General features: G+C 42.4%; 1 protein-coding gene across 1 annotated transcript in view; it reads left to right on the top strand.

Moving 5' to 3' along the window:
• Nucleotides 1-25,949, top strand: part of babam2 (BRISC and BRCA1 A complex member 2) — a 214,088-nt gene that overhangs the window by 141,492 nt on the left and 46,647 nt on the right. Inside the window, exon 7 of the mRNA XM_029714084.1 lies at nucleotides 10,665-10,774. Coding sequence (XP_029569944.1) covers nucleotides 10,665-10,774 — 110 coding nt within the window. The remainder of the gene's footprint in view (nucleotides 1-10,664; nucleotides 10,775-25,949) is intronic.

Raw genomic sequence — 25,949 nt, forward strand, 5'->3', positions numbered from 1 at the left:
AACTAGCACAATGCCTGGAAGTCTATGGGTATCTGCTAGCGTGCTCTCTGGTGATTTTCTCCTCCCCCCTGTACTTCCAGTGTCTGGCTTCGTTCAGACATCTCTGGCATTGCACATCTTTTTAAACCCTTTGCGATGTGAATATTCTGTCTATCTTGTTCTGGTCATTGTCTCATCACAGCAAATGTACAGAGCCACAAATCAGAGCAACGAGGCTATCAGATCAGAACAACCTCCTGGTAGGTTCCCAAAGCTAGTTAAGTCAACCAGACATGTTGCTTATGCTCAAACAGATGGGCCCAGAAGAGTCAGAGAGCAAAGCATTGGGGGTTGAGTCTTGCCGTGACTTAAATTGATAATTGGAATATACTGTATGAACTCTAAGATAATCTATATATAATTGGTTTATTGCTGTTCAAAGGATGTGTATGTTAGATATTGTTGCGTTAGTTTATTGGTAATTCAGTTATTGAGATACGTGTCTATGTATGCATTTCTAGGTGTTCATGTGCGTACGCATGTGTGTGGGTGGTCTTAGAATTAGAACAAACCATACCACTGTCAGTGGTCTCACAGTCGTCTTCGCGCTTGGTTTGCGATTCAACAAGCATCAAGATTTCATGGTCATTTTGACCATCCCAATGCTCCCGGGCCACAGACGGAAGACCATGAAGATGGCTCCACTTACAGTGCAGTCGAACAGAAGAAGCCCCTTATCCCAATATCCATCCCAGTAACCCCCTCGCTCAAGCAATAGTAATGCAATGACAATCAAACAAGCCAGCAATAGCCGTTTTTAATCTGACCAGCGTGTGAATTAGCCCTCTCCTCAGAGGCCTCTCGAGCTAGCGGCTTCTGGTGAGCCAGTGCTAATTTCTGCTATTTAGACCTGATATTACATATCGATATGGCCCTTTAAATGTACACGGAGAGCTAACATTAATAATATGCATGTCAATCTCTCATGGCTCAAAGTGGAGGAGAGATTGACTTCATCACTACTTGTTTTTGTAAGAAGTGTTGACACGCTGAATGCACTGAGGTGTCTATTTAAACTACTAGCACAGAGCTCGGACACCCATGCATACCCCACAATACATACCACCAAAGGTCTCTTCACAATCCCCAAGTCCAGAACAGACTATGGGAGGCGCACAGTACTACATAAATCCATGGCTACATGAAACTCTATTCCACATCAGGTAACTGATGCAAGCAGTAGAATCAGATTAAAAAACTGATTTAAAATACACCTTATGGAACAGCGGACACTGGGAAAAGACACACAGAAAGACACAGGCTTAAACATACACATGATCAGACACACACTCCACAAACACGTACACATGGATTTTGTATTGTAGATATATGGTAGTAGAGTAGTGGCCCGAGGGAACACACTTAATGTGTTGTAAAAAGTGTTATGAAATGTAATATTTTCATTGTATATAACTGCCTTAATGTTGCTGGACCCCAGGAAGAATTTCGACTGCCTTGGCAGCAGATAATGGGGATCCTTAATTAATACAAAATACACTAGCTTTCTGCTTACCAGCTGGAACGAAAACACAAGGATGGTATATTGTTTTGCTCCAGGCTGGAACCATATCTCTTCAGTGGGAAGGTGCTAGTTTTATGGGTTCCTAAGCGATGTTGTCCAGAGGAGACTTTGGGTCTGTCTGATATGGTAAACTAAGCCTGTTAGCTGGACGTCAAAGGCAAGCGACCAGAGGTGTAGTTTTATTTTTTTACATGTTAATTAATGCATCGTTAGCTTTTTACTTGTTTTAATTAGAAAATGCTTCAAAATTCACAAAAAGTTAATATTAGCTGATGAAGATTATCTCATAAAACAAAACATATAAGATCTCCTAAGCCTGTGTTTACCACAGACCTTATTTTTGACGTTTATCCAAACCCCCTCCAAAAAAAACATTGATTTACCCATAGGCTTTGGCCATCAAGCCATGGCAGACTTCGCCTCCATTAGTGCTTCCAAAAAAATGCCATTACTGTTGCTCTCTGACGTTGAGTCATTGTGTAAAATGAATCCCTTCTAATATTGAGTAAATGAGTAAACTGTCTACTGTATCTGTTGTCTCAGTCATTCTCTCCTCTGCCTTATCCTATCATCATCCCCACCTTCTCTAGATTCTTCCTCAATGTTTACTTTTTCCCATCATTGAAATGCGTCTCTTAAGTTCATATCTTAGTGTGTTTGCTAAACTCATCCCTGTGCTTCCATAGAATCCGACATTGGCTGGACTCCAAATCTGATATATCTTTGCCTTTTCTTATCCCATATAGTCTCAAACATGGTGTCCTAGTCTAACCTTGGCTTAAATCATCCACTTAGCTTGCCCATCCACTTATACTTGCAGTGTCCCCAGATTCTCTATAATTTCTCCCTCTCACTGAACGTGGGAACATCACATTCCCCCCCTGAAGGTGCATTGACTCCCCCTTTGGTGAATGACTGGTGGTGACTATCATCTACCCAGCTGTTTGTTGTGCTGATAACAATTTAACCTGTGGTTGTGACTCACCAACACCAGTGGTGTTTGTTGTGCTGAGAACAATTTAACCTGTGGTTGTGACTCACCAACACGTGTGGTGTTTGTTGTGCTGAGAACAATTTAACCTGTGGTTGTGACTCACCAACACCAGTGGTGTTTGTTGTGCTGAGAACAATTTAACCTGTGGTTGTGACTCACCAACACGTGTGGTGTTTGTTGTGCTGAGAACAATTTAACCTGTGGTGTTTGTTGTGCTGAGAACAATTTAACCTGTGGTTGTGACTCACCAACACGTGTGGTGTTTGTTGTGCTGAGAACAATTTAACCTGTGGTTGTGTCTCACCAACACCAGTGGTGTTTGTTGTGCTGAGAACAATTTAACCTGTGGTTGTGACTCACCAACACGTGTGGTGTTTGTTGTGCTGAGAACAATTTAACCTGTGGTTGTGACTCACCAACACGTGTGGTGTTTGGGGTGGTGAAACTATGTGTATGTTGTTGGGCCTAATTAGTCGACTGGACGATTATTTGGTTGTTCGGCTGTTGGTTGACCGAGATTGTTTTAGTCGATATATACACACCACACACACACACACACACACACACACACACACACACACACACACACACACACACAGTGGGGGGGGGGGGAGTATTTGATCCCCTGCTGATTTTGTACGTTTGCCCACTGATAAAGAAAGGATCAGTCTATAATTTTAATGGTAGGTTTATTTGAACAGTGAGAGACAGAATAACAACAAAAATATCCCGAAACTGTATATATATCAGCCAGTTCCAGCTACAATAGTCATATTATAAAAACATTTTTTTTATCATATATATATATATATATATATATATATATATATGATAAAAAAATGTTTTTTATATATATGACTATTGTAGCTGGAAATGGCTGATTTACCGGCAAAACACCAGTCTCAACGTCAACAGTGAAGAGGCGACCCTGGGGTGCCTTGATGACAGCTTTGCACACTGTTGGCATTCTCTCAATCAGCTTCATGTGGTAGTCACCTGGAATGCATTTCAATTGACAGGTGTGCCTTGTTAATTTTCCTTTTTTTTTTTTTTTACATTACAGCCTTATTCTAAACAAAATGTCATCTTTTTTTATCTCGTCAATCTACCCACAATACCCCATAATGACAAAGCGAAAACAGGTTTTTAGATTTTTTTGAAAATTTATTAAGAATACTAAACAGAAATACCTTATTTACATTAGTATTCAGACCCTTTGCTATGAGACTCGAAATTGAGCATGGGTGCATCCTGTTTCCATTGATCATCCTTGAGATGTTTCTACAACTTGATTGGAATCCACCTGTGGTAAATTCAATTGATTGGATGTGATTTGGAAAGGCACACACGTCTATATAAGGTCCCACAGTTGACAATGCATGTCAGAGTGAAAACGTAGCCATGAGGTCGAAGGAATTGTCCGTAGAGCTCCGAAACAGGATTGTGTCGAAGCACAGATCTGGGGAAGGGTACCAAACAATGTCTGCAGCATTGAAGATCCCCCAAGAACACAGTGGCCTCCATCATTCTTAAATGGAAGAAGTTTGGAACCACCAAGATCCTTCCTAGAGCTGGCCGCCCGGCCAAACTCAGCAATCGGGGGAGAAGGGCCTTGGTCAGGGAGGTGACCAAGAACCTGATCTTGGTCACTCTGACAGAGCTCCAGAGTTCCTCTGTGGAGATGGGAGAACCTTCCAGAAGGACAACCATCTCTGCAGCACAGGCCTTAATGGTAGAGTGGCCAGACGGAAGCCACTCCTCAGTAAAAGGCACTTGACAGCACGCTTGGAGTTTGCCAAAAGGCACCTAAAGACTCTCAGACCATGAGAAACAAGATTCTCTGTTCCGATGAAACCAAGATTGAACTCTTTGGCGTGAATGCCAAGCGTCACATCTGGAGGAAACCTGGCACCATCCCTACGGTGAAGCATGGTGGTGGCAGCATCATGCTGTTGGGTTGTTTTTCAGCGGCAGGACCTGGGAGACTACTCAGGATTGAGGGAAAGATGAACAGAGCAAAGTACAGAGATCCTTGATGAAAACCTGGTTCAGAGCGCTCAGGAACTCAGACAGGTTCACCTTCCAACAGGACAACGACCCTAAGCACACAGCCAAGACAACACAGGAGTGGCTTTGGGACAAGACTCTGAATGTCCTTGAGTGGCCCAGCCATATCCCAGACTTGACCCCAATCGAACATCTCTGGAGAGACCTGAAAATAGCTGTGCAGCAACGCTCCCCATCTAGCCTTACAGCTTGAGAGGCTCTGCAAAGGAGAATGGGAGAAACTCCCCAAATACTGGTGTGCCAAGCTTGTTGCGTCATACCCAAGAAGAATCGATGCTGTAATCGCTGCCAAAGGCACATCAACAAAGTATTGAGTAAAGGGTCTGAATACTTATGTAAATGTGAATGTTTTTTGCCCCCCCCCCCCAAAAAGAATGTTTTTGCATTGTCATTATGGAGTATTGTGTGTAGATTGAGGAAAAATAACAATTTCATCCATTTTAGAATAAGGCTGTAATGTAACAAAATGTGGAAAAAGTCAAGGGGTCTGGATTCATTCCAAATGCGCTGTATAAGGAAAAATACACTTAAGATTTTCGACTAATCGATTGGTCAATAGAACAGTCGGGGACAGCCCTAGTGTGTTGTGTTTTGAACCACTCCAGCGCTGGGAAAGATTTAAATGTTCACTATTCAACTAGAGAGATGCCTAACAACGCATATCATGTCTGGTGAGTCATTGTTGCCAACGTCACACTAGCAATGACACCCTCCGCCCATTATCGGCCTTGCGTATGACACCCTCCCCCCTCTTCTCTGACGATTGCATTTAGTCTAGTTTTGTATGTCCTTGGTAATTGTGTCAGATATGCCAGCATCACGAACACAGACATCTTTCCTGTTGACCTTTGCAGAAAGGTCCTGATTTCCTGGCAACTTTCGTTCACAGAACTACTAATAACAGCGGGAACAGTGGACGTGCATTATGTATTCACTTACACACTACACAAAACCAACACCCATGAAAAAAAACAATACATACTTTGTCTCGTCATTGTAGACCATGTCTTTAAATTCTTAGTGGACTTTGGAACTGCTTGGCATGAAACTGCCACAGCTTGGGTTCCCTTTGCTGCCACACCCAGCTCTGATGGGGCCTTACTTTGACACACGTTCTCTCTCTCTCTCTCTCTCACACACACAACACACACATGTCCATGGCAACAGTCTTGAGGTGTGTTTAGGTCGTGGTGTCCCTGGCATACTCTTGGCACCGGGGTGGGTCCAGCCAGAGCGTGTTTGTGTGTGCTCTGTAATCGCTTCCCTATTATCTACATGACAGAGTGAAGCCATTACACACCGCACGCAATATGACGGCATGGAGCCGGCTGGTTAATGGTTGACCTTAACTCCACCTTTTTACATGCATTCCAGCATTGTCTACTGGCGGGGTCAGAGAGAACGTGAGTAGGATAGTCTGTGTGTGTGTGTTTCTGTATCTGTGTGTGTGCACGGGCACATGCATTTGTGGCCCTAAGGTCCTTTGCCCAATTTGTGCATATGTATGCAGGTTTGGGAAGGCTTGGGGGACATCTTACCATAGAGAGCATACTGCACTGGCCTCACAAAATCCCCCCCCCCCCCTTCTGTCACACAGTAACACTTAATTAGGAACAATCTCACATCCTCCACTCCCCCCCTAAATCTGTCAGAACAGAACATTTAATGTGATGAGACGTGCATTGGCAACAGCCACCTTGACCCAATGATATACCCTTTTCCGCCTCTGGGCGTTGTGGCACAAAGCTTGCATCAGGCCTATGAACCACAACACAAAACATGTCTCCATTCTGCATTGCTTGTTTGGACATCTTTTCAATCAGTTGAATGCTAGGTCTCTTGAATATGCATGGAATTATAACCTAACCTTTCTGATAAATTCAATTGTAAAGAAGATTGTTTTAAAGAAGACATGTTAATTTAGTGTTTCTGTGCTATGCTGTACACGATGAAGCTATGGTGGTGCCCTTGTATCTTCCATCTTATTCACCCATTCTTGGAAAAAACCCAGTGAAAAGCATGCAGAAAAATTTGGTTATGAAACGATCTTCCAATATCCCCTCGTGTGCTTCCTCTGAATGAGAAAATGTCATTTTGACATCAAGGCAATGAAAGAAAATGGAATGAAAATTGCTCTACAAGACACTGCTTTGCTATCTAATGGCACATTGACGTTATCAGCTCTCAGCAAAATGGACAACCCCATTGATAGTAGGCAATTTGTAAAGTGGACGCAGAAGACTCATGCAACAGCGTAATTAGTTGTAGTTTCCTCGTCAATGGATGATTTTGATTCTCCGCTTCCGAAATCCAGTTGAAAAAGCCTGGGATCAGAATTGGGCAATTTTGCTTGGTTAGTGTCCCTCATGCAAAGGAACCATTTAGCTCTAAGCACCAACTGAAATGTCAGAGCTCCTCAAAATCTCCCAGACACCCACCTACATGTTTTTCTGCATTTTTATTCAGCTCATTACCATTCTCAATGTAGACCTCAAGATTTTTACTTTACTCCAAGAATGTTGACTGGCAGGTTGCGTTGTGGCGGTGAAACACTGTGTCCAGACAGATGGACAGAGAATCTCAAAGCAAGCCCAGCAGCTGCCCTCATCCTTACGCAATAACCCCTGTGTCACTCAAGCTGCCCCATGGCGGTGCCCATGACATTTGGAGATGGGCAAATAAGACGGACAATAGTCCTTACCTCCGTACTGCCCTTGTCGAGAGCATTGTCTGTTTAGTGTGTGTGTGCGTGTTGTGACTTTGGCCGGACATGGTCTGGCGTAAGGACAGCTGTCACATCTCCAACCTGTCACATGTCACAGAGAGGAGATGCTACAGGGCATCAACAGACAGAGAGAAGGAGCGAGAAGAAGGAGAGAGAGAGAAAGACGGATGAGAGGAGGGAGCAAGGCTAACAGTGGAGTAGTGGCCACGTGAAGGCTTGACTTCGAGCAACCCCCCCCATACACACATACACACACACACACACACACATTCATACACCCTTCACCATCTCTCTCAACCCCAGTCTTTGGGGCTGACTCACATACTCCCGGGTGTGCAGTAAGTAACTGCCCCCGTCCACCCACCCCCTTAAGGACTCCCTCCCTGACTCGCAGTCCTTCAACCAGGGTCATTTTATAGACTCATTGCTTCCCATGGAGAGGTTCTTCATTAGGCCCTGCCTATGGCCTGTGGAGAGAGAGGTTTTTAAAATTGTTCGTTTTTCTGCTCTGTACTTCAGCAGGCAGCACTTGGCCCGAAGTGTATTGCTGTAGAAAGCATACAATCTGTGTATAAACGCATAGAGGCATTTTGTTTTTTGGGGAGCGCTTTGGGACTCTTGTTTTCGTTTGTGGGGATTCACATTGCAGTCAGCATTAAAAGCTCCCATTCTCAAAGATATTTTCTTATATAAATGTGTATTTTTCTACAAATGTATTGTTAAAACAAAATGTTTACAACAAACATATCGCTTACCTTCTAGTTATAAAAATTATAGCTTAAAATGTGTAGGTGGTTCAGCTCTGTTCTCAGTGTTAACACCACTACTATCACTCCCTCAGTCATACAAATCCTTTTCCTGTTCTTACTTCATTTACATTACCGATCTTAAGCTCTTAGTTCGGTAAGTCAAGGCCCAGAGATAGCCTCCCAAACTAAGGCCAAATGTAGTATTCTACCTCGGAGGTCGCACCCAGACTTTGACATCTGCACTGCCATTTGTGAGGCTGTAAGCTTTCCCACCAATCATCTTCAGGTGGATGTAGTTGGGCCGTTTGTAAGGTCATGTAGACTGAAATTGTGAGTTACCCCTCTGTCGCTCACCAACTCATGATTGGAGATATCCAGTGTCCCTGGAACATATCATTACAGTATGTTCTGAATGTGTTCTGAAGTTCTGTATGCATATTGCAAGTCAGGATTTTGGCCCTATACGGAAGAGGACATTTATGCAACCAAAACTGCAGGGAGGTGTGGATGAACAGAGGGATTGTACCCATGCAGACGCGTGTGTATCAGCATATTGCAGCAGACTAATAGTGGTTGATAGCGGTAAAAAGAAAACAGAAGAGTTCGGGGTCGTCCCTCGTTTTGTTGTTTCTGTTTCCGTGATGTCATATGTCTTTTGACAGCTGCTTGTTGTTTTTTGGGACGAGATGAAGTGAATCATCTCCAAACACGGTTCTTTGACTGTCCGTCTGAGACAAAAGCCTCTCAAGGACCGCGACGCAATGCTACGCATGCAGAAGAACCCGATGTTCTTTCCCTCCCCAACTCTCACCTTCTGTACATTCCTTCTCTCTCCGCAAGGGTTGCTTTAAAATAAGTATCCGTTTGGTTACCTCGCTGACGACAGACGAGGCCTGAATTTGACAGTGAGAACTGGGGGAAATGACTATGCCTTACTTTCCCCCCTCATCTTATTCTTCCTCCTCCCTCACCTTTCCGTCTACTTAGTCCGTCCCAGATAGTCGACCCCGGTAGCTCAGAAGTACAACTCGGAGAGGGAGCATAGTTGCTTACTGGCGCATACATCCACTATATTGACGCAAGCTGATTCAATCAGGCAACTCCTTCAAATGTCAGACACTCTATTTTCTTTTACTCCCCCTTTCTTTCTCCCTCTATGTTATTGGCTGTGACAAGAGGGACAGGATGAGACATGAGGCAGCCATCGTCATTGTTGTGGCTGTTGGTACATACTCACACACACACCAATATCATTTGGGAAGAAGTGTTATATGTTGTGTGTTGTGCAGCGCTCTTCTACCCGGGCTAAATGGAAGGGAACGTTCTCCTTGCCTGCAGAGGCCCTTGACATTTCTATTCATATTGTTTCTGAAATACAAAGTCCGGTGCGGCAAAGTCCCAAAACTGAGCCACCGAGACTAATTCAGATGGGTAATTTTGAGCCCCCCCCCCCCTGAACCAGTGGTATGGAAATCCCAACGTCCTTGGGCAGTGTGGTGGCCATCCTCATTCAGGACCAGAGAGGGAGTTGTTGATGGGAAGGAGTCATGTACCCAACTCCCTCAAGCCTCATTCGTAACGCTTTTAATTCAAACTCAACCGCAATAGCAATTAGGTTGCACAAAATACAATTAACTGCTTTGACTCTGAGAAACTGCCCAATGAGGGAGTGCACACAGCCGCCTTTGGCTCATTCAACCGTTTCACATCTGTCGAAGAAAAGGCATCTTCTCTTTGACAGACCTCATTGTGCCTGCTTTGGTTACGTGGTTGGCCGCGTTGAAACGCCTGGCTAAGGAAACTGGTAGAGCCGCGCCTCAACACATACCGTATGGTGGTGAGGGAGATTCCCTTGTCGGGAAGGGCAGCGATTAGCACAAATGGATGATTTCAAACCGACTGTAAGACATTTGATTAACTCCCCAGCCCTCGTTCGCTTAGCGCAAACCGTGAGTGCCGCTTAATGTCGGATCCTGCTAATGATGATCCGTAATGGTAAGGGGGCTAGCTCTAGGAAAAATGACTGATAGATATAGAAAGGGAACGGGGAAGAAATCAAAACCTTGAAGTGATGGATCAGCATGATCGGCTCATCTAGAGCAGCTTCGGGTGGCTTCTCTCTCTCTCGCTCTCACTCTCGCTCTCACAAGATTTGATTGGTACTTCCAGTCATCAGCGCCACTACTCGGCTGCAGCTGTCGAAGTCAGCACGGTGTGAAACTAATCAAATGTTTCCTCTGGTCTCTTATCGCTTTCTTTCTTCTTCTCGTTTTCTATCTTTCTCTCTTGCCCTCTCTCTCTTTGTGTGTCCATCTCAAACACATACACTCAGATGTACTTAGATCAGGCTTGGACTGGGAAATGAGCCTAAGCAGGCTAGGCTAAACTGGACTTGTTAGGGTTGAGTTTGACTCAACACTGAAGTACAGCTCACCTCAGCTGTGTTTTTTTAATCCAAATATTCTACAGTATGGGGAAGATTTTCATTGATTTGATGAATTCACTAATACCAGTCATGGAAAGTGAAATTATACTTATTTTTGAGTACTAACTCCTCCTCTCCCTCAGGACACAACGTTGGACCCTGGGGAAGACGTGGCTCTTCTCTCCGTCAGCTTTGAAGACGCAGAGGCCACCCAAGTGTTCCCTAAACTCTACCTGTCCCCCAGCATTGAACAGTAAGTGTATGAACCAGTTAATATGGTCATTGGTGCTGTATGGTTTAGTTGGTAGACCATGGCGCTTGCAACGCCAGGATTGTTGGTTTGATTTCTTGGGACACCCATAGGTAGAAATATGCATTCATGACTGTAAGTCACTTTGGAGAAGAGTGTCTGCTAAATGGCATATATGATTTATTTTATATGATTTATTTAAGTGTCATACACCTACCAGGTGCACAGCCCACATGGGCTTACAAGACGCCAGTGTTGTGTTCGAGACTACCTAAAGTGAGACCGATTCAAGACCAGAGCAAATTGAGTCAGAGTCAAGACCGGAGGGGGGTTCCGAGACCGAGTCAAGACTTAGACCAGAAAAATGGGAGTCCAATTCAAGACCATGATTGTAATTTTGTTGGAACATAACCATAATAAGAGTTCAAAATGTCCAGTATTTACGTGTACATGTTTCAGAACAATATTCTTTAGACTTTCAAAATAGTGAAAAAATGCATGCTGAGGGAAAATGGAACCACTCTACAAATGATTACTAACCCAAACACAGTGGGGAACAATTGGCCTTCTACGCCTTCAGAAAAGGTTTTAAGGATTTCTAAAATAATGATTATGATAATAATGATAATTAAAATATTATTTTCAATGATATTCTGATTTAATCTATTCAGTTTTTGTTGGAAAGGAAAGGGTTGACACTGAAGACAAAATTATCCCATCAGGATTTTTCTTTGCTAGTCTCTGGGGAGATACATTTGGCTAGCTAAGTCAGCCATTGGCTAGGCCATCAGATGTTAGATAAAGGCATCTGCCATTCAACTGTATTAGGGAGTGACAGTGGAATCAACCAATTACAATTTGACTTAATGGGTGGGACCGTTTTTACAAAAACTAATGGAAAAGGCCAACAGGTCACTGCGCAATAGCGAGCAGGAGTTTTTCCAAGGTCTAGCTAGCTAGCTTTTGTTGTCGGCTAGTTTGCAGCAGGTGTTACCAAAGAGGATGTTTTTGCTAATTTGTTAGCGTCTCCCTTTTCAATAATTACTTTCAACAAGAAGTTAAGTTTCAATGAGCATCATCTGGTGAGTGGAACTGTGTTTTTCATTGTAGCACTGGCTGCTTTTAGCCATCTCTTTGAAAACCATGTGTGAAACATGTTGCATTTAAAGTGGAACTTACACAATTTTTGCAATATTAAATCTTATTAAAATCATTTCACATACACCCCCAAGAAGAATGAAAAAAAAAAGCAGACAAGCGACCAGATATAGTTATTTTCACGTTTTCATAAATTCTTAGGGAATTATGTGTACTAAGGGATTTGTGAAAATTCTATAGCAATATATAGTGGGAAAGCATCTGTGCGTTTGGACGATAAATAGACACTGCAGTAAATAAAACCTAATAAAAATATCTGTCTTGTCCAGGACCGGAGTCTACACAGGCCGGTGCACTATAGCCAATCAGAGATACAGTAAGCTTTATGAAAACAAGCCATTTGCCAAAGAGGCCTGCCATCATTCACTTTGAACTGGACTGTGTGTTTACAGGCAGTAGGAACAGCGTGACTTTAGAGCATTAGAACGCATTCGCCAAAAGCCACAAAATACACCTGAATGGTTTTCTGCAAATATGTGAATACCACAGGAGTCCTCTTACATTTAGGAACTTCGCAGTCCTGTTGATCAAACAACCATGAAAAGGTAGACTCTCTCTTCCTCTGTTATGCACATCAACAACAACAAGATCAACAACTAATGCTTTCCAGAGCAAGATGAGCTAAAATCTAACAAAGAAACATTAGATAAACCCTCAAACTTTTTCAGCTAGTTGGCCGTCAAAATTGCACTGTTAAACATTTTTACATTTTAGTCATTTAGCAGACGCTCTTATCCAGAGAGACTTACAGTAGTGAATGCATACATTTCAATTCATTTCATACATTTTTTTTTGTACTGGCCCCCCGTGGGAATCAAACCCACAACCCTGGCGTTGCAAACACCATTGCAAACACCATGCTCTACCACCATGCTCTACCAACCTAAACGATGGGGAATTGTAGCCTCCTCGTCCTTCTGCAGTTGGCCTGCCAATGCATGCTTGTCCCAACCAAGCACCCAGGCTAACTGCTAAAGTTGGCTAGCTTGCTAGCTAGCTACTTCCAGACACAAATGAGAGAAGTCTGACAATGTTACTCGCCGTAGCAAGGCTGGTTAGGCGGTTTACATGTTATCGAGAGCAGGCCTGGGCAATTCCAGTCCTCGGGGGCCAGATTGGTGTCACACTTTTCCCCCAACCCTAGCAAACACAGCTGATTTAAACTAATTGCATGTTTAACTGAATATCATGATTAGTTGATTATTGGAGTCAGGTGTGTTAGCTGGGGCTGAGGCAAACGTGTGACACCAAAAAGGCCCCTGAGGACTGGAGTTGTCCAGGCTTGATATAGAGTGTTCTTGACCAACTATTACTTCTTTGTCTACATTTACTGTCACCGGTTGTATTCAGCAGGTGTTGCGCGTTCATAAATTCATCAATTGTTCTGCACTCTGGCACACTCAGACAAGAGTGCTCTGAATTCTGAGTAGATAGCCAGAATGAATTTGCAAATGCAAGAGATATGCTAACAGGATAACAGTCATTCAAGTTCTTGCTAGCTAACCAAATGACACCTGCATCTCTAGATATGCAGAGCCACCGAAAAATGATATGAGGGGGAAAAGTCAGTCACTCACCCACTCCTTGCATGACATGACATCCTCCTAGCAGCTAGCTAGTTAGCTATCTAGCTAACGTTAGGCTCTGTTTTTAGCTTGCTACATAAATATATATGCTAGCCTATTAGCCACGTTATGACTTACTTGTGATCATTGCCCTTGCTAGTTTGATTATATTGACGTTCCCAGCCTTAGATACATTTTGTCCGTTTTTGTCCAGAATATTGAGTAATTGAAACTGAAACAGTGCATCCCAAATGGAGGCAGCAAACAATGTACCAGGTCAGCTATTTACAACCTGATAGCAACCAATTTACAACCTGATAGGACTACCAAGAAATGTATTGGTGAATTATATGAATCATGCTTTGAACTGCGTCCATCTATTCTGCCAACAATGCTTTAGTGTACGTCATGGAACATTGAGTCAAATAGAACCTATTTTTAAAACCTCTTATAAAGTTGGTTTTGTGGCATGAACTAGGAATTGGATATTTTTGACTGATATGATTGTCAGTTTCATATCTCCAAAGTAGTTGAAATGCTGTCAGTTCCACTTTGAAATGTAGGTCGCAGGTTACTTTGTGTGCTAAACGTGAAATATTTTTTGCAAAGGGAAGTAATAGATGTACATTTAGATTGGGAAATGCTTAGTGGTTGTGTTTTTGCATTCTTATGATTGGGACATACTGGCTTATTATGTCTGAGTTTATAGACAGCTTATCCTTTAACAGCATGCTGTGTGTGACTGCTGTCTTTCCATCGGCCCTATGCAGTGTTGTTGTGGTGCCTGGAGAAGTTGGTATATTCAAATTTTGCCGAAATGTTCCCAAATGGCTTGCCCAGGGAAGGAAAGGCAACCTGTGTGTGAAATTATGTTTTCGTATGTTTTTTTGGGAGTTTTCCTATAGATTTTTCAGATTTTCACTTTCAAAATAACACTTTTTTTTAATCCGTTCATATTTTTCATGGTGTAGACATGGATCCACCCAGGCCGATCAATGTCTACACCACTGATGCAAATGGGGCACGATGACAATTGCACAGAACAAATAGCCTACTAACCAAAACTAAGGACAAAACGTTTTTAATACCTGGTTTGCATACCCATTGTTACCTAAGTTAGCATTTACTGGTAGATATCATCAGTTGAAACGTCTTTCCTACCCTACCGGCTACCGATGTCATTCATCTGTGAGCTGCTCCATGCCAGAACCAGTTGAGAGCTGCACACTATTGCTGCCTGCAGATGATATTCCGCTGAATCTAGGCTGTGTGCGGTGGGCATGTTTCATGTGCTTTGCGATTGTGTAGGCTACTCTGTGCATGATTTCTCTATTGTATTACATAATTGATCAATCATATACCTCCGCTACACTAAATTGATATCCATCAGTAGGGATTAAGAAGTGAGTATACACAATGCCCACTGAAAAATAAGTGGGTATACCACTTGTACCTGCGTATAGCCTACCCTCCACTACACCACTGGCCCTTTGTGTTTTACAAAAAGGGCACTCTCCTAGTAGAGTATTACGGTTGCTGTCCTTTCAGAATCACGAACCTGTCACACACTGAAAGCCTATAGGTGCCCCACTGTGCAAACATGTCTATAATAGATATAAATCATGGCAAGTACAGCTACCATCTAGCCACACTACACAAACAATACATGTATCCTTCTCCTCCAGGAATTGTGAACAAACTGAGCCTGTCTAAAATAAATTCAAGCCTCTGCTTGTCCCGTAACCAGAATATTTCAGGGTTATCGCCAAACATTTTATTAAAAAGAATATGTCTCAGATCGTCATACAGATGGCAATTAAACACAAAATGAATTTTGTTTCCGACTTCCCTAAGATCACACAGTAGGCAAATTATACCGTCTCTATAGCCAAAGGGAGGGTGCCGGATCTGAGTTGTGCACAAACTGACCTATGGCTTTTTCAGGCGGACATATGGTTCAGGGGTGTAGTTCTCTTTGAAGAGAGTATACGTTCTAAGTTTAGTTTAAATCAAATATCAGCAGCCCATTTTTCATTGTGGATCAGAAAAGGCTTGTCCTTGATTTGGTTAACACCACATGGTAATTTGTTCCTATATATATATATATATATATATATATATATATATATATATATATATATATATATATATATATATATATATATATATATAGCTGACGAGTTTCAGAAGAAAGGTCTTTGTTTCTGGCTAATTTGAGCCTGTAATCGAACCCACAAATGCTGATGCTCCAGATACTCAAATCCTCTAAAGAAGGCCAGTTTTATTGCTTCTTTAATCAGGACAACAGTTTTCTGCTGTGTTAACATAATTGCAAAAGGGTTTTCTCATGATCAATTAGCCTTTTAAAATGATAAACTTGGATTAGCTAACACAACGTGCCATTGGAACACAGGAGTGATGGTTGCTGATAATGGAACCCTGTACGCCTATGTAGATATTCCATAAAAAATCAGCAGTTCCCAGCTACAATAGTCATTTACAACATTAACAATGTCTACACTCTATTTCTGATCAATTTGATGTTGTTTTAAAGGACAAAAAAGGTGATTTTCTTTCGTAAACAAGGACATTTCTAAGTGACCCCAAACTTTTGAACGGTAGTGTATATTGAAGAATTAAACAAATATTAATATGCAAATATTGTACAATCCAGGTGTGCAAAGCTCTTAGAGACTTACCCAGAAAGACTCACAGTTGGAATCGCTGCCAAAGGTGATTCTAACATGTATTGACTCAGGGGTAATTAATAAGGGATATTCAATGTCTGCTTTTTAAACATTTTACCCATCTACCAATAGGTGCCCTTCTTTGTGAAGCAAATTTAATCCATCTTAAATTCAGGCTGTAACACAACATAATGTGGAAAAAGTCAAGGGATGTGAATGCTTTCTGTATATATAAAACATAGGAAAATAGCATTTTTGACTGCCCTGGGCCTTTAAGAGCAAGCCAATGTGACAGCGGCAAGCAAAAACTCCTTATAAGTAGGACGAAACCTTGAAGAGAACCAGGCTCTAGAGGAGCCCTTTCTCCTGGCTGGAGTAAGACGTTCCGATTTGCATTTCTGACCATTACTGCCAGACAGTTGGCCCCAAATCTCCTCCATAACTTGACTAGATGAGACAGACTTGTAGGATGCAGATGGAGAGCGTGTAAGGCGTAAGAAGATGATAAACAAAAATGCATTGTGAAAACCGCAGCGCATGATGTCATCAATGTATAATTCGACATGCCAGTGTCTGGACTCATGTGTTCCTTTAAAAAGAAAGAAGAAGAACAAAAAGAGATAGATGACACATAGTCAGTGTCTGGAGCTGAGAGTGACTGTGCGTCTGTGGGCATGAGTGTGTGAGTGCTCATTCGTGATTGTGACTGTGTGCACACGTGTGTGTGTGTGTGTGTGTGTGTGTGTGTGTGTGTGTGTGTGTGTGTGTGTGTACTTGCTTAATTCGCATGTATGTTTGTACATCTGAGTGTTCGTAAGTGTGTGCATATGTGTACTGTACATGAGTTTGTGTGTGTGTGCATGTGTGTGTCAGGGCAGAGTGTCAGGTATGTAAACATCCCCTCTCTTGACCCCATGCCCCCCTCTAGCCAGCCTGGTCTGGCCGTTCGTGCTTGGAATAATCTCTGGAGATGTTTATTTACGAGCACACTCCCTGTCATACCAGGTTAAGGGGCCTCTGCCCCCTCTATCTCTGTCTCTTTTCATCCTTCCTCTCCCTCAACTTTCCTCACTCTCCCGGTCTACACCCCCGCACTCTTTATCTCCCTTTTTTTAACTTCTCGTCACCCTTTTTCTCCTGTCCTCCATTTTCTCTCTTTCCCTTTCTTCTCTCTTTATCTCTCGCTGTCTCTTTCTCTCACTGTCTCCCTTTTGGTAATCTATTCTCTCTAGCTCTTTCTCCTTTCCTCCATCTTTTGTTCCCCTTGTCTGTCTCGCGCTCTGTCTCGCAAACAATGTTTGATTGTGTGTGAGAGATAGGCTTCTTGGAGGGGATTATTGGGTAGTTAGGTTCATCGGGCTGACCCCCAGTCTTAACTTGACGTTATTGAGGCATGATGAGGTTTTGGCAATGTGAAGATTAGAATTACAGAGTATGGTACCTCTGTATCTGACAGAGAATTGACTATGTGAGGTGCGGCAGTGGGGAGGGTGAAGGTTATCGCAGTGTCTTGTTTTATGTAGTTTGATTTCAGAATTAACCTGGAAGAATCCATTGAAGGGTTTAGGTAAACTGTCTGGGAGCTATGAGTATTTGTAGATGAAAGTGTATATTTGGCATATATTAATGTCGTAAATAGACAAGATATTGCGTTTCTTTAACAAAGATGCGGATGGAGCCAGGTAATTAGAGAAGGTTAGTCTTGCACATTTATTTTGTATGATGAGTAATTTGTGTAGGTAGGAGGCATATATACTGGGCCAGACAATATTACAGTAAATGAGAGATGAGCAAATGAAGCTATATTATTGACTTAGGCAGCAAGCCTGATGAACCAAACCACTATCTTTCTGATGATACCAACAGATTTCATCACTTTGCTACAGACAAATTTAATATGAGGTTAACTTTTCATCAATTAAATCTCAGAGCAATCTAATGGATGTGACTTGTTCCATTTCATTCCCACCAATTGAGATTTCTTATTCTGACTAGTGAATACAATAAAGTTGGATTTTTTTTTACATTTAAAGATGATTTGTTCATGAGTTAGTCCCCTGTACTCTCCACACTACATTGAAGTACTCTCTGACAGTGCTGTAGACCACCAGGGTCGGGGTCATTCGTCAACTAAATTTCCATTCCCATCAATTCAGGAAGTGAATTGAATTGCAATTGCAGTAACAGATTTGAAAATGTGCCATATTTATTTTCAATGAGGTTGAGAATGCTTGTATCCACCCTACTAACAACCAAGAGGAGAAGCATGCCAGCTCAGCTATGTGTGTCTGTGTTTGTGCGTTCGCAGGCTTTGACCTTGCCCATGTGCTAGACCAGGCTGCAGTGGCGTTCGGTGCCCTCCTCGGCCAGTTGAGTGAGGAGAATGGACAGAAAGAGGCTAAAGGCATGAAAGAGGAGAGCGGGAAAGGGGGAGCGTGTGGCGCTGGGGAGGAGAGATGTAGGAGAGAGGGCTGCACTGCAGACCCTACTATAATATGGACATATCTGGTCCTTTGAGGAAAAAGGTTGAGCCCGAACAGCGTAGCGTAGATTCTGTAGAACAACGCAGATTTTCATTCTGTATTTACCTCAAAAAACTTTAGTCTCAAGCTATTTCATGTTTGTATGTTTATGCATGCTTGCTTGAGTGTAGTATTTTCGTGTTGACTTTGGGCCTTCTGCGTGCGTGCGTGTGAGCTCCAAAATTATTGGGACAGTGAGACATTTTTTGTTGTTTTGGCTCTACTTCAGCACTGTCAGCTTTAATTTGAGGTATACTCATCCATATTGGGTAAACTGTTTAAACCAAAAGTGTTGGAACAAATTCACTTATGTGTATTAAAGCAGTGAAAAGTTTAGTATTTGTACCCATATTCTTAACACGCAATGATTACATAAACACGTCTACATTAATGTGGATGCTACCATGGTTACGGATAGTCCTGAATGAATCGTGAATAATGATGAGTGAGAAAGTTAAACGCACAAATATCATACCCCCCAAAAAATGCTAACCTCCCCTGTTATTGTAATGGTGAGAGGTTAGCATGTCTTGGGGGTATGATATAAAATGCTAACCTCCCCTGTTATTGTAATGGTGAGAGGTTAGCATGTCTTGGGGGTATGATATAAAATGCTAACCTCCCCTGTTATTGTAATGGTGAGAGGTTAGCATGTCTTGGGGGTATGATATAAAATGCTAACCTCCCCTGTTATTGTAATGGTGAGAGGTTAGCATGTCTTGGGGGTACTGTATTTGTGCATCTGTAACTTTCTCACTCATCATTATTCATGATTCATTCAGGACTATCCATAATCATGGTAGCATCCACATTAATGTAAAAGTGTTAAGAAACATATTATATTCTTATTTACAATAAAAGTGACTCCAAAATGACGCAATACATTATTCACCATTCATTTCTATTGGGCATAAAATAATCTGAAACACAATACAAACAGCAAGAGGATCCAACAAGTTTGTTGAGTCACAAGCTTGATGTAATCATTGCATGCTATGAATATGGGACCAAATACTAATCTGTTGACTACTTTAATACACATACAAGTTCACTTTTGGAGCTCATTGTATGTCTGTGTGTGTTCCCTATGCCTGTGGCTCTGTTGCTTGTGTTCTCGTTCCACTTCTGTCCCCCTTCCCTTGAAGCTGACCCGGCAAAGAAAACGTTTTCTCTTTCCTTTTACTCTCTCCTCATTCTCTCTCTCTCTCTCTCCCCCTCCTTCTCCCCTCATCCTCCTCTCCGCTCCCGATCTCTCTCTCGCCTCCCAGTCAGTCTTGCTGGCGGAGCCTCAAAGAGAGAAGGAAAGAGAGTGGGACTTGAGAGAGACGTTTGATATCTCATTTCCCTCTCTCCTTTTCTCTCCTTTTCTCTCTCCTTGGAGGGCTGCGGTAGCTCCAGGATCTAAGACATTCTGGGAGAAACTGAATATTTTTATCCCCTCAGAGCTATGACGTTATACCTTTCTCTCTCTTTTCAAACAGACCAGCCATTCCAGAGAGAGATACTATACTTCATAGCTACTCCACTGACACCCATGTATGTAATTGCCTATACATGGGCTGCAGCTATTGTACGTTCATTTGTACGCTAGTTCGCTCGGACTTAAATACTTTCATGTCTGGTCCTCACCACTCTTCCTCACGCATTGATTCGGTTAAGAGAGTATCTTCACTGACGCTTTTGTGTTTATGCAGTTGACATCGTTCCTCTTATTGGGATATTGAAATGCGGCATACAAAAACCTTAACATGTATTGTTGTTATTCAGAAGTACATTCAATAGCCACTTGAATAAGGACAGCCTGTGCTGTACTATCTTGTGAAATGACTTAAGCCTCAAGTTCAGTTTCATGCTACCGATTTGTATTTAAATCATTTAACGTTAAATGGACATGGTTCTGTCAGCCATATACAAGGCATCTACCAATGTCAGCCATATACAAGGCATCTACCAATGTCAGCCATATACAAGGCATCTACCAATGTTTGCCATATACAAGGCATCTACCAATGTCAGCCATATACAAGGCATCTACCAATGTCAGCCATATACAAGGCATCTACCAATGTCAGCCATATACAAGGCATCTACCAATGTCAGCCATATACAAGGCATCTACCAATGTCAGCCATATACAAGGCATCTACCAATGTCAGCCATATACAAGGCATCTACCAATGTCAGTCATATACAAGGCACCTACCAATGTCAGTCATATACAAGGCACCTACCAATGTCAGCCATATACAAGGCACCTACCAATGTCAGCCATATACAAGGCACCTACCAATGTCAGCCATATACAAGGCATCTACCAATGTCAGCCATATACAAGGCATCTACCAATGTCAGCCATATACAAGGCACCTACCAATGTCAGTCATATACAAGGCACCTACCAATGTCAGCCATATACAAGGCACCTACCAATGTCAGCCATATACAAGGCATCTACCAATGTCAGCCATATACAAGGCACCTACCAATGTCAGCCATATACAAGGCATCTACCAATGTCAGCCATATACAAGGCATCTACCAATGTCAGCCATATACAAGGCATCTACCAATGTCAGCCATATACAAGGCATCTACCAATGTCAGCCATATACAAGGCACCTACCAATGTCAGTCATATACAAGGCATCTACCAATGTCAGCCATATACAAGGCATCTACCAATGTCAGCCATATACAAGGCATCTACCAATGTCAGCCATATACAAGGCATCTACCAATGTCAGCCATATACAAGGCATCTACCAATGTCAGCCATATACAAGGCATCTACCAATGTCAGCCATATACAAGGCATCTACCAATGTCAGTCATATACAAGGCACCTACCAATGTCAGTCATATACAAGGCACCTACCAATGTCAGCCATATACAAGGCACCTACCAATGTCAGCCATATACAAGGCATCTACCAATGTCAGCCATATACAAGGCATCTACCAATGTCAGCCATATACAAGGCACCTACCAATGTCAGTCATATACAAGGCACCTACCAATGTCAGCCATATACAAGGCACCTACCAATGTCAGCCATATACAAGGCATCTACCAATGTCAGCCATATACAAGGCATCTACCAATGTCAGCCATATACAAGGCATCTACCAATGTCAGCCATATACAAGGCATCTACCAATGTCAGCCATATACAAGGCATCTACCAATGTCAGCCATATACAAGGCATCTACCAATGTCAGCCATATACAAGGCATCTACCAATGTCAGCCATATACAAGGCATCTACCAATGTCAGTCATATACAAGGCATCTACCAATGTCAGCCATATACAAGGCATCTACCAATGTCAGCCATATACACGGCATCTACCAATGTCAGCCATATACAAGGTTTAGATTGACAGCCCATGTCTCTTCTGTCCTTCTCTTTACTCATTTTCCTGCCTCCCTGTTACATCTCCGTTTTTCTCCATTCTCTCGCTTTTCTTCTCCACTGTTGGCTGGTCTGGACCTGCCTGTACCCAGTCAGTCTATGAGATAAGTCGTTAGCCTCTCGCTCTACCCAGAAAACCTGCAGTGTTACATAAAAGAATCGAGTGGGCACTGTCTCTGCCCCCAAACCAAAGCCTATTTGGGAGCCAAAGAAAATCAACAGAGAGAGACAGTTTTAGGCTGCGGCAGAGCAATGTTTGGGTCTGTGTGTGTGCATATGTGAATGCAATTGCCTTTGCCTGTAATACATGCATTACACATCTCTAGTGTGCTTGTATGCTTTTCCATATGTGTACTTGTGAACCATTGTAAGCAGCCACGTTATTTGCGGTGTTCCTCTCTATAATATTTATCCTGTAGCTGCCTATAACCCCATATATCTAGAGGGAGCTGCATAGCATAGCTGTGGGCACCCACCAGAACACTCCTCACACACACACACACACACACACACACCTATCCTTGCAACAGAATTGTGAGTGTTCCTCAATGCACTGATGACCGAGCGAGTCCACAGACGTTACCCACTCCCTCATGAATATCAAAAGCACCCAAGGAATTCCAGGTGTCACGCTGTGTGGGGGGGGGGGTCATTTTTTCTACACGACACCATGCTGCCAAACTTCAGCCTCACCCCTGTCATGGTCGTTGTGTCCCTGGTGGACCCATCATCATCCCTCCCTGTGTTACCTGCTTTGGGTTCTGACTGAGTGACGGAGGAAGTGTCATGAGACTACGTTACCCATAATTCCTAATTTTCCAGGAGGTATTATCATGAATGAAGTATTTTCTACTAGACCACAATTTTACCTTGGTTTGTGGAAGTTGGCTTTGTCCCAATGAAAGTTTCTCTAGAAATCTTTCTGTCGTAATCAAAGTTTCTTTAGAAACTCTTTTTGGCATGTCAGGGCTAAAGGGAGAGTGTCATTAGGCCAAAACAGGAAATTCACTGTACACACAGATTTAGGTCTATGGGAACTTTGGGAACCCTCTGTGCCAAAGAAGTGGGTTGGGTGTGATCTGAACGTTACATTTTCCCAAATATTCCAAATTCACTTTTGACCTTCTCTTTCAGCTCTTAATGACACTTTTCTTCCCCCCCTTAGCACAAATTGTACCACTGAAGCCCTTTACACCAGGGGCATATCGGCAAATTACAAGATTCCCCACAGATAAAATGGGATTGAAACAACTGAACAGGTGTTTACGAGGCGAGGGGGTCACGACAGTGCCAAACTGTTGCCTGAAGACAATGACCGAAGAGGTGCTGGCTGGTCCAAAAAAATAGGGATACGCTCATGCTACTTAGTACTAGTGACATATTCTACTTTTGGGGGTTTGAGGATCTTTTGGTGACACCTCTTTCGGGGGTAGGGCCTCGGCCTTCACAGAGAACTATGATGCTAGTCGAAACGGATGCTTTCATTGACATTGAGACCATGTAATTCATTTGCAAATCACTGTCAGTGAGCACTTGACCCTGAAGAAGGCACAGTGATGCCGAAACGTTGGTGTTTTTTACCCAATAGATTACTGGGAGGTTATGCATATGGAGTGTGCGACTCTTTGTTTTTATAGCTTACAGTTTATTCACCGTTAGTCAGCACCTCTACACTAAATCATTTTCTCTGGCTGTGTGCCAGCTCATGCTTTTTAGTGAGCACTTGGATACCATGTCATGCATGCACAGAAAGATAAACGCTAAACTGGTCACTACAGCTCACTGCATTGAAATGAATTACGACAACGTTTTAATAGCAGATGCTATTCCCTTTTCACTAAACGGTCTGAAAATATACCCCAAATCTCTTTGGGTGGGTTACCAATCCACTTGGCAATTTGGCCAAAGTCCTGAGCCATTTTTGGTCCCATGATACCCTTCTCCAAGGACCGCTGAGTTGGCCCTGCTTCTGCCTGTGCTGGTGACTCCACTTGTAGCACTCCACCCACAATGGATAGGAGTCATTGTGTGGACAACCCCCCCTCAAGCAACGTAGCCTTCCGTATGACATACTTACTGAATACAGGACATACACAGACATATGTAAACAAACATATACACACTCATGCAGTGACAAGACCGCCCATGACCTAATCAACGCAGGAGATTACCTTTGGTGACTCAGGTGGATGGTGATGAAGCGTGCGTGTGTGTGTGTGTGTGTGTGTGTGTGTGTGTGTGTGTGTGTGTGTGTGTGTGTGTGTGTGTGTGTGTGTGTGTGAGAGAGAGAAGACCGTGTGAGAACAGATAATGACTAAGAATCTAGTGCCTTTGTCAGTTGGAATCCTCTTTTCTTTCTTACAAGGTGATTCCCTGGCCCTTACAGAAGCATTCACTCAGACAATCAACAGTCTTTTTTAACTGACCAAGGTCAGATTTGTATAAAGCAATTTTCTTCACTTTTGTGTATAGTACCATCACCAAACATAATTGAACCTTGGATGAACCATGGCTATGGACCTGCACTTGTCAAACAAGCTCCTGCTCGTCTGCAACTTTTTTCATAACAATATTTTATTGTATATTGTGTCCTTTTTAACCTTTCCTCCCTACTATGCAGTGGTGTAAAATACTTTAAAGTACTACTTAAGTAGTTTTTGGGGGTATCTGTACTTTACTATTTATATTTTTGACTACTTTTACTTCACTACATTCCTTAAGAAAATATTGTACTTTTTACTCCATACATTTTCCTTGACGCCCAAAAGTACTTGTTACATTTTGAATGCTTAGCAGGACAGGAAAATAGCCTCATTCACGCACTTATCAACAGAACATCCCTGGTCATCCCTACTGTCTCTGATCTGGCAAACTCACTAAACACAAATGCTTTGTTTGTAAATGTCTGAGTGTTGGAGTGTGCCCCTGGCTTTCCGTAAATTTAAATAACATGACAATGGTGACATCTGGTTTTCTTAATATAAGGAATTTGAAATTATTTATACCAAATACTTTGACTTTTACTCAAGTAGTATTTTACTGGGTGACTTTTACTTGAGTCATTTTCTATTAAGGTATCTTTTACTTTTCTCAAGGATGACAGTTGGGTACTTTTTCCAACGCTACCATTAATCGTTATGTTTTATAATCAAAACTGCACGGCACTCAAGACTACTAATACTACTACTATTACTTCAAGCAACTTAAAATTAAGTGAAGTAGAGCAAGCATTTTGGGTCCAATGCATATGAAATATCTTCTCAAATACCTTGACAAATACACAATAAATATCTTCTTTCCATTTCCACAGTTCATCTGGCAGCGTCAGACACTAGTGATTAATCAGCCTTCATTCAATTGACAATTTGAGGCGTGCGTCATTACAATGACAATCGCAAGTGTCTTTGTTCACAGACCCAATCAACACGCGTGAGTGACTAGTTCGCTAATTAACTGGTGAGTCGACCATTCTGTGCGTCTATGTCTGCATTTACATCTGAATGAAAAGAGGTTATTCTTAGATGGATCTGTGGGCGGATAGACTTTTACAGTCGGAGGATTTGTCTTCGTTGTCGTGAGCTGCTTTGCATTGGTCATTGTAGCATTTAGACAAAAAAAAGCACAGAGAGCAATGCTAATATGTGCATCGGGCTCTCATCATGGCAGTATGACCTATTTTGAATGCATCGTTCACAATTCAGAGGGCTTGGTGACCATAGAAATATAATTACTAGAAAGGGCATAACTCATCAGACCACAGCAATTTGATTTAATTATATTTCTATGTTGGTGACAATATGGCATCATTGATCTGCGTTTGAAGTAGAGCAAT

This window comes from Salmo trutta, chromosome 25 (assembly GCF_901001165.1).
Source record: "Salmo trutta chromosome 25, fSalTru1.1, whole genome shotgun sequence".
Lineage (NCBI taxonomy): Eukaryota > Metazoa > Chordata > Actinopteri > Salmoniformes > Salmonidae > Salmo > Salmo trutta.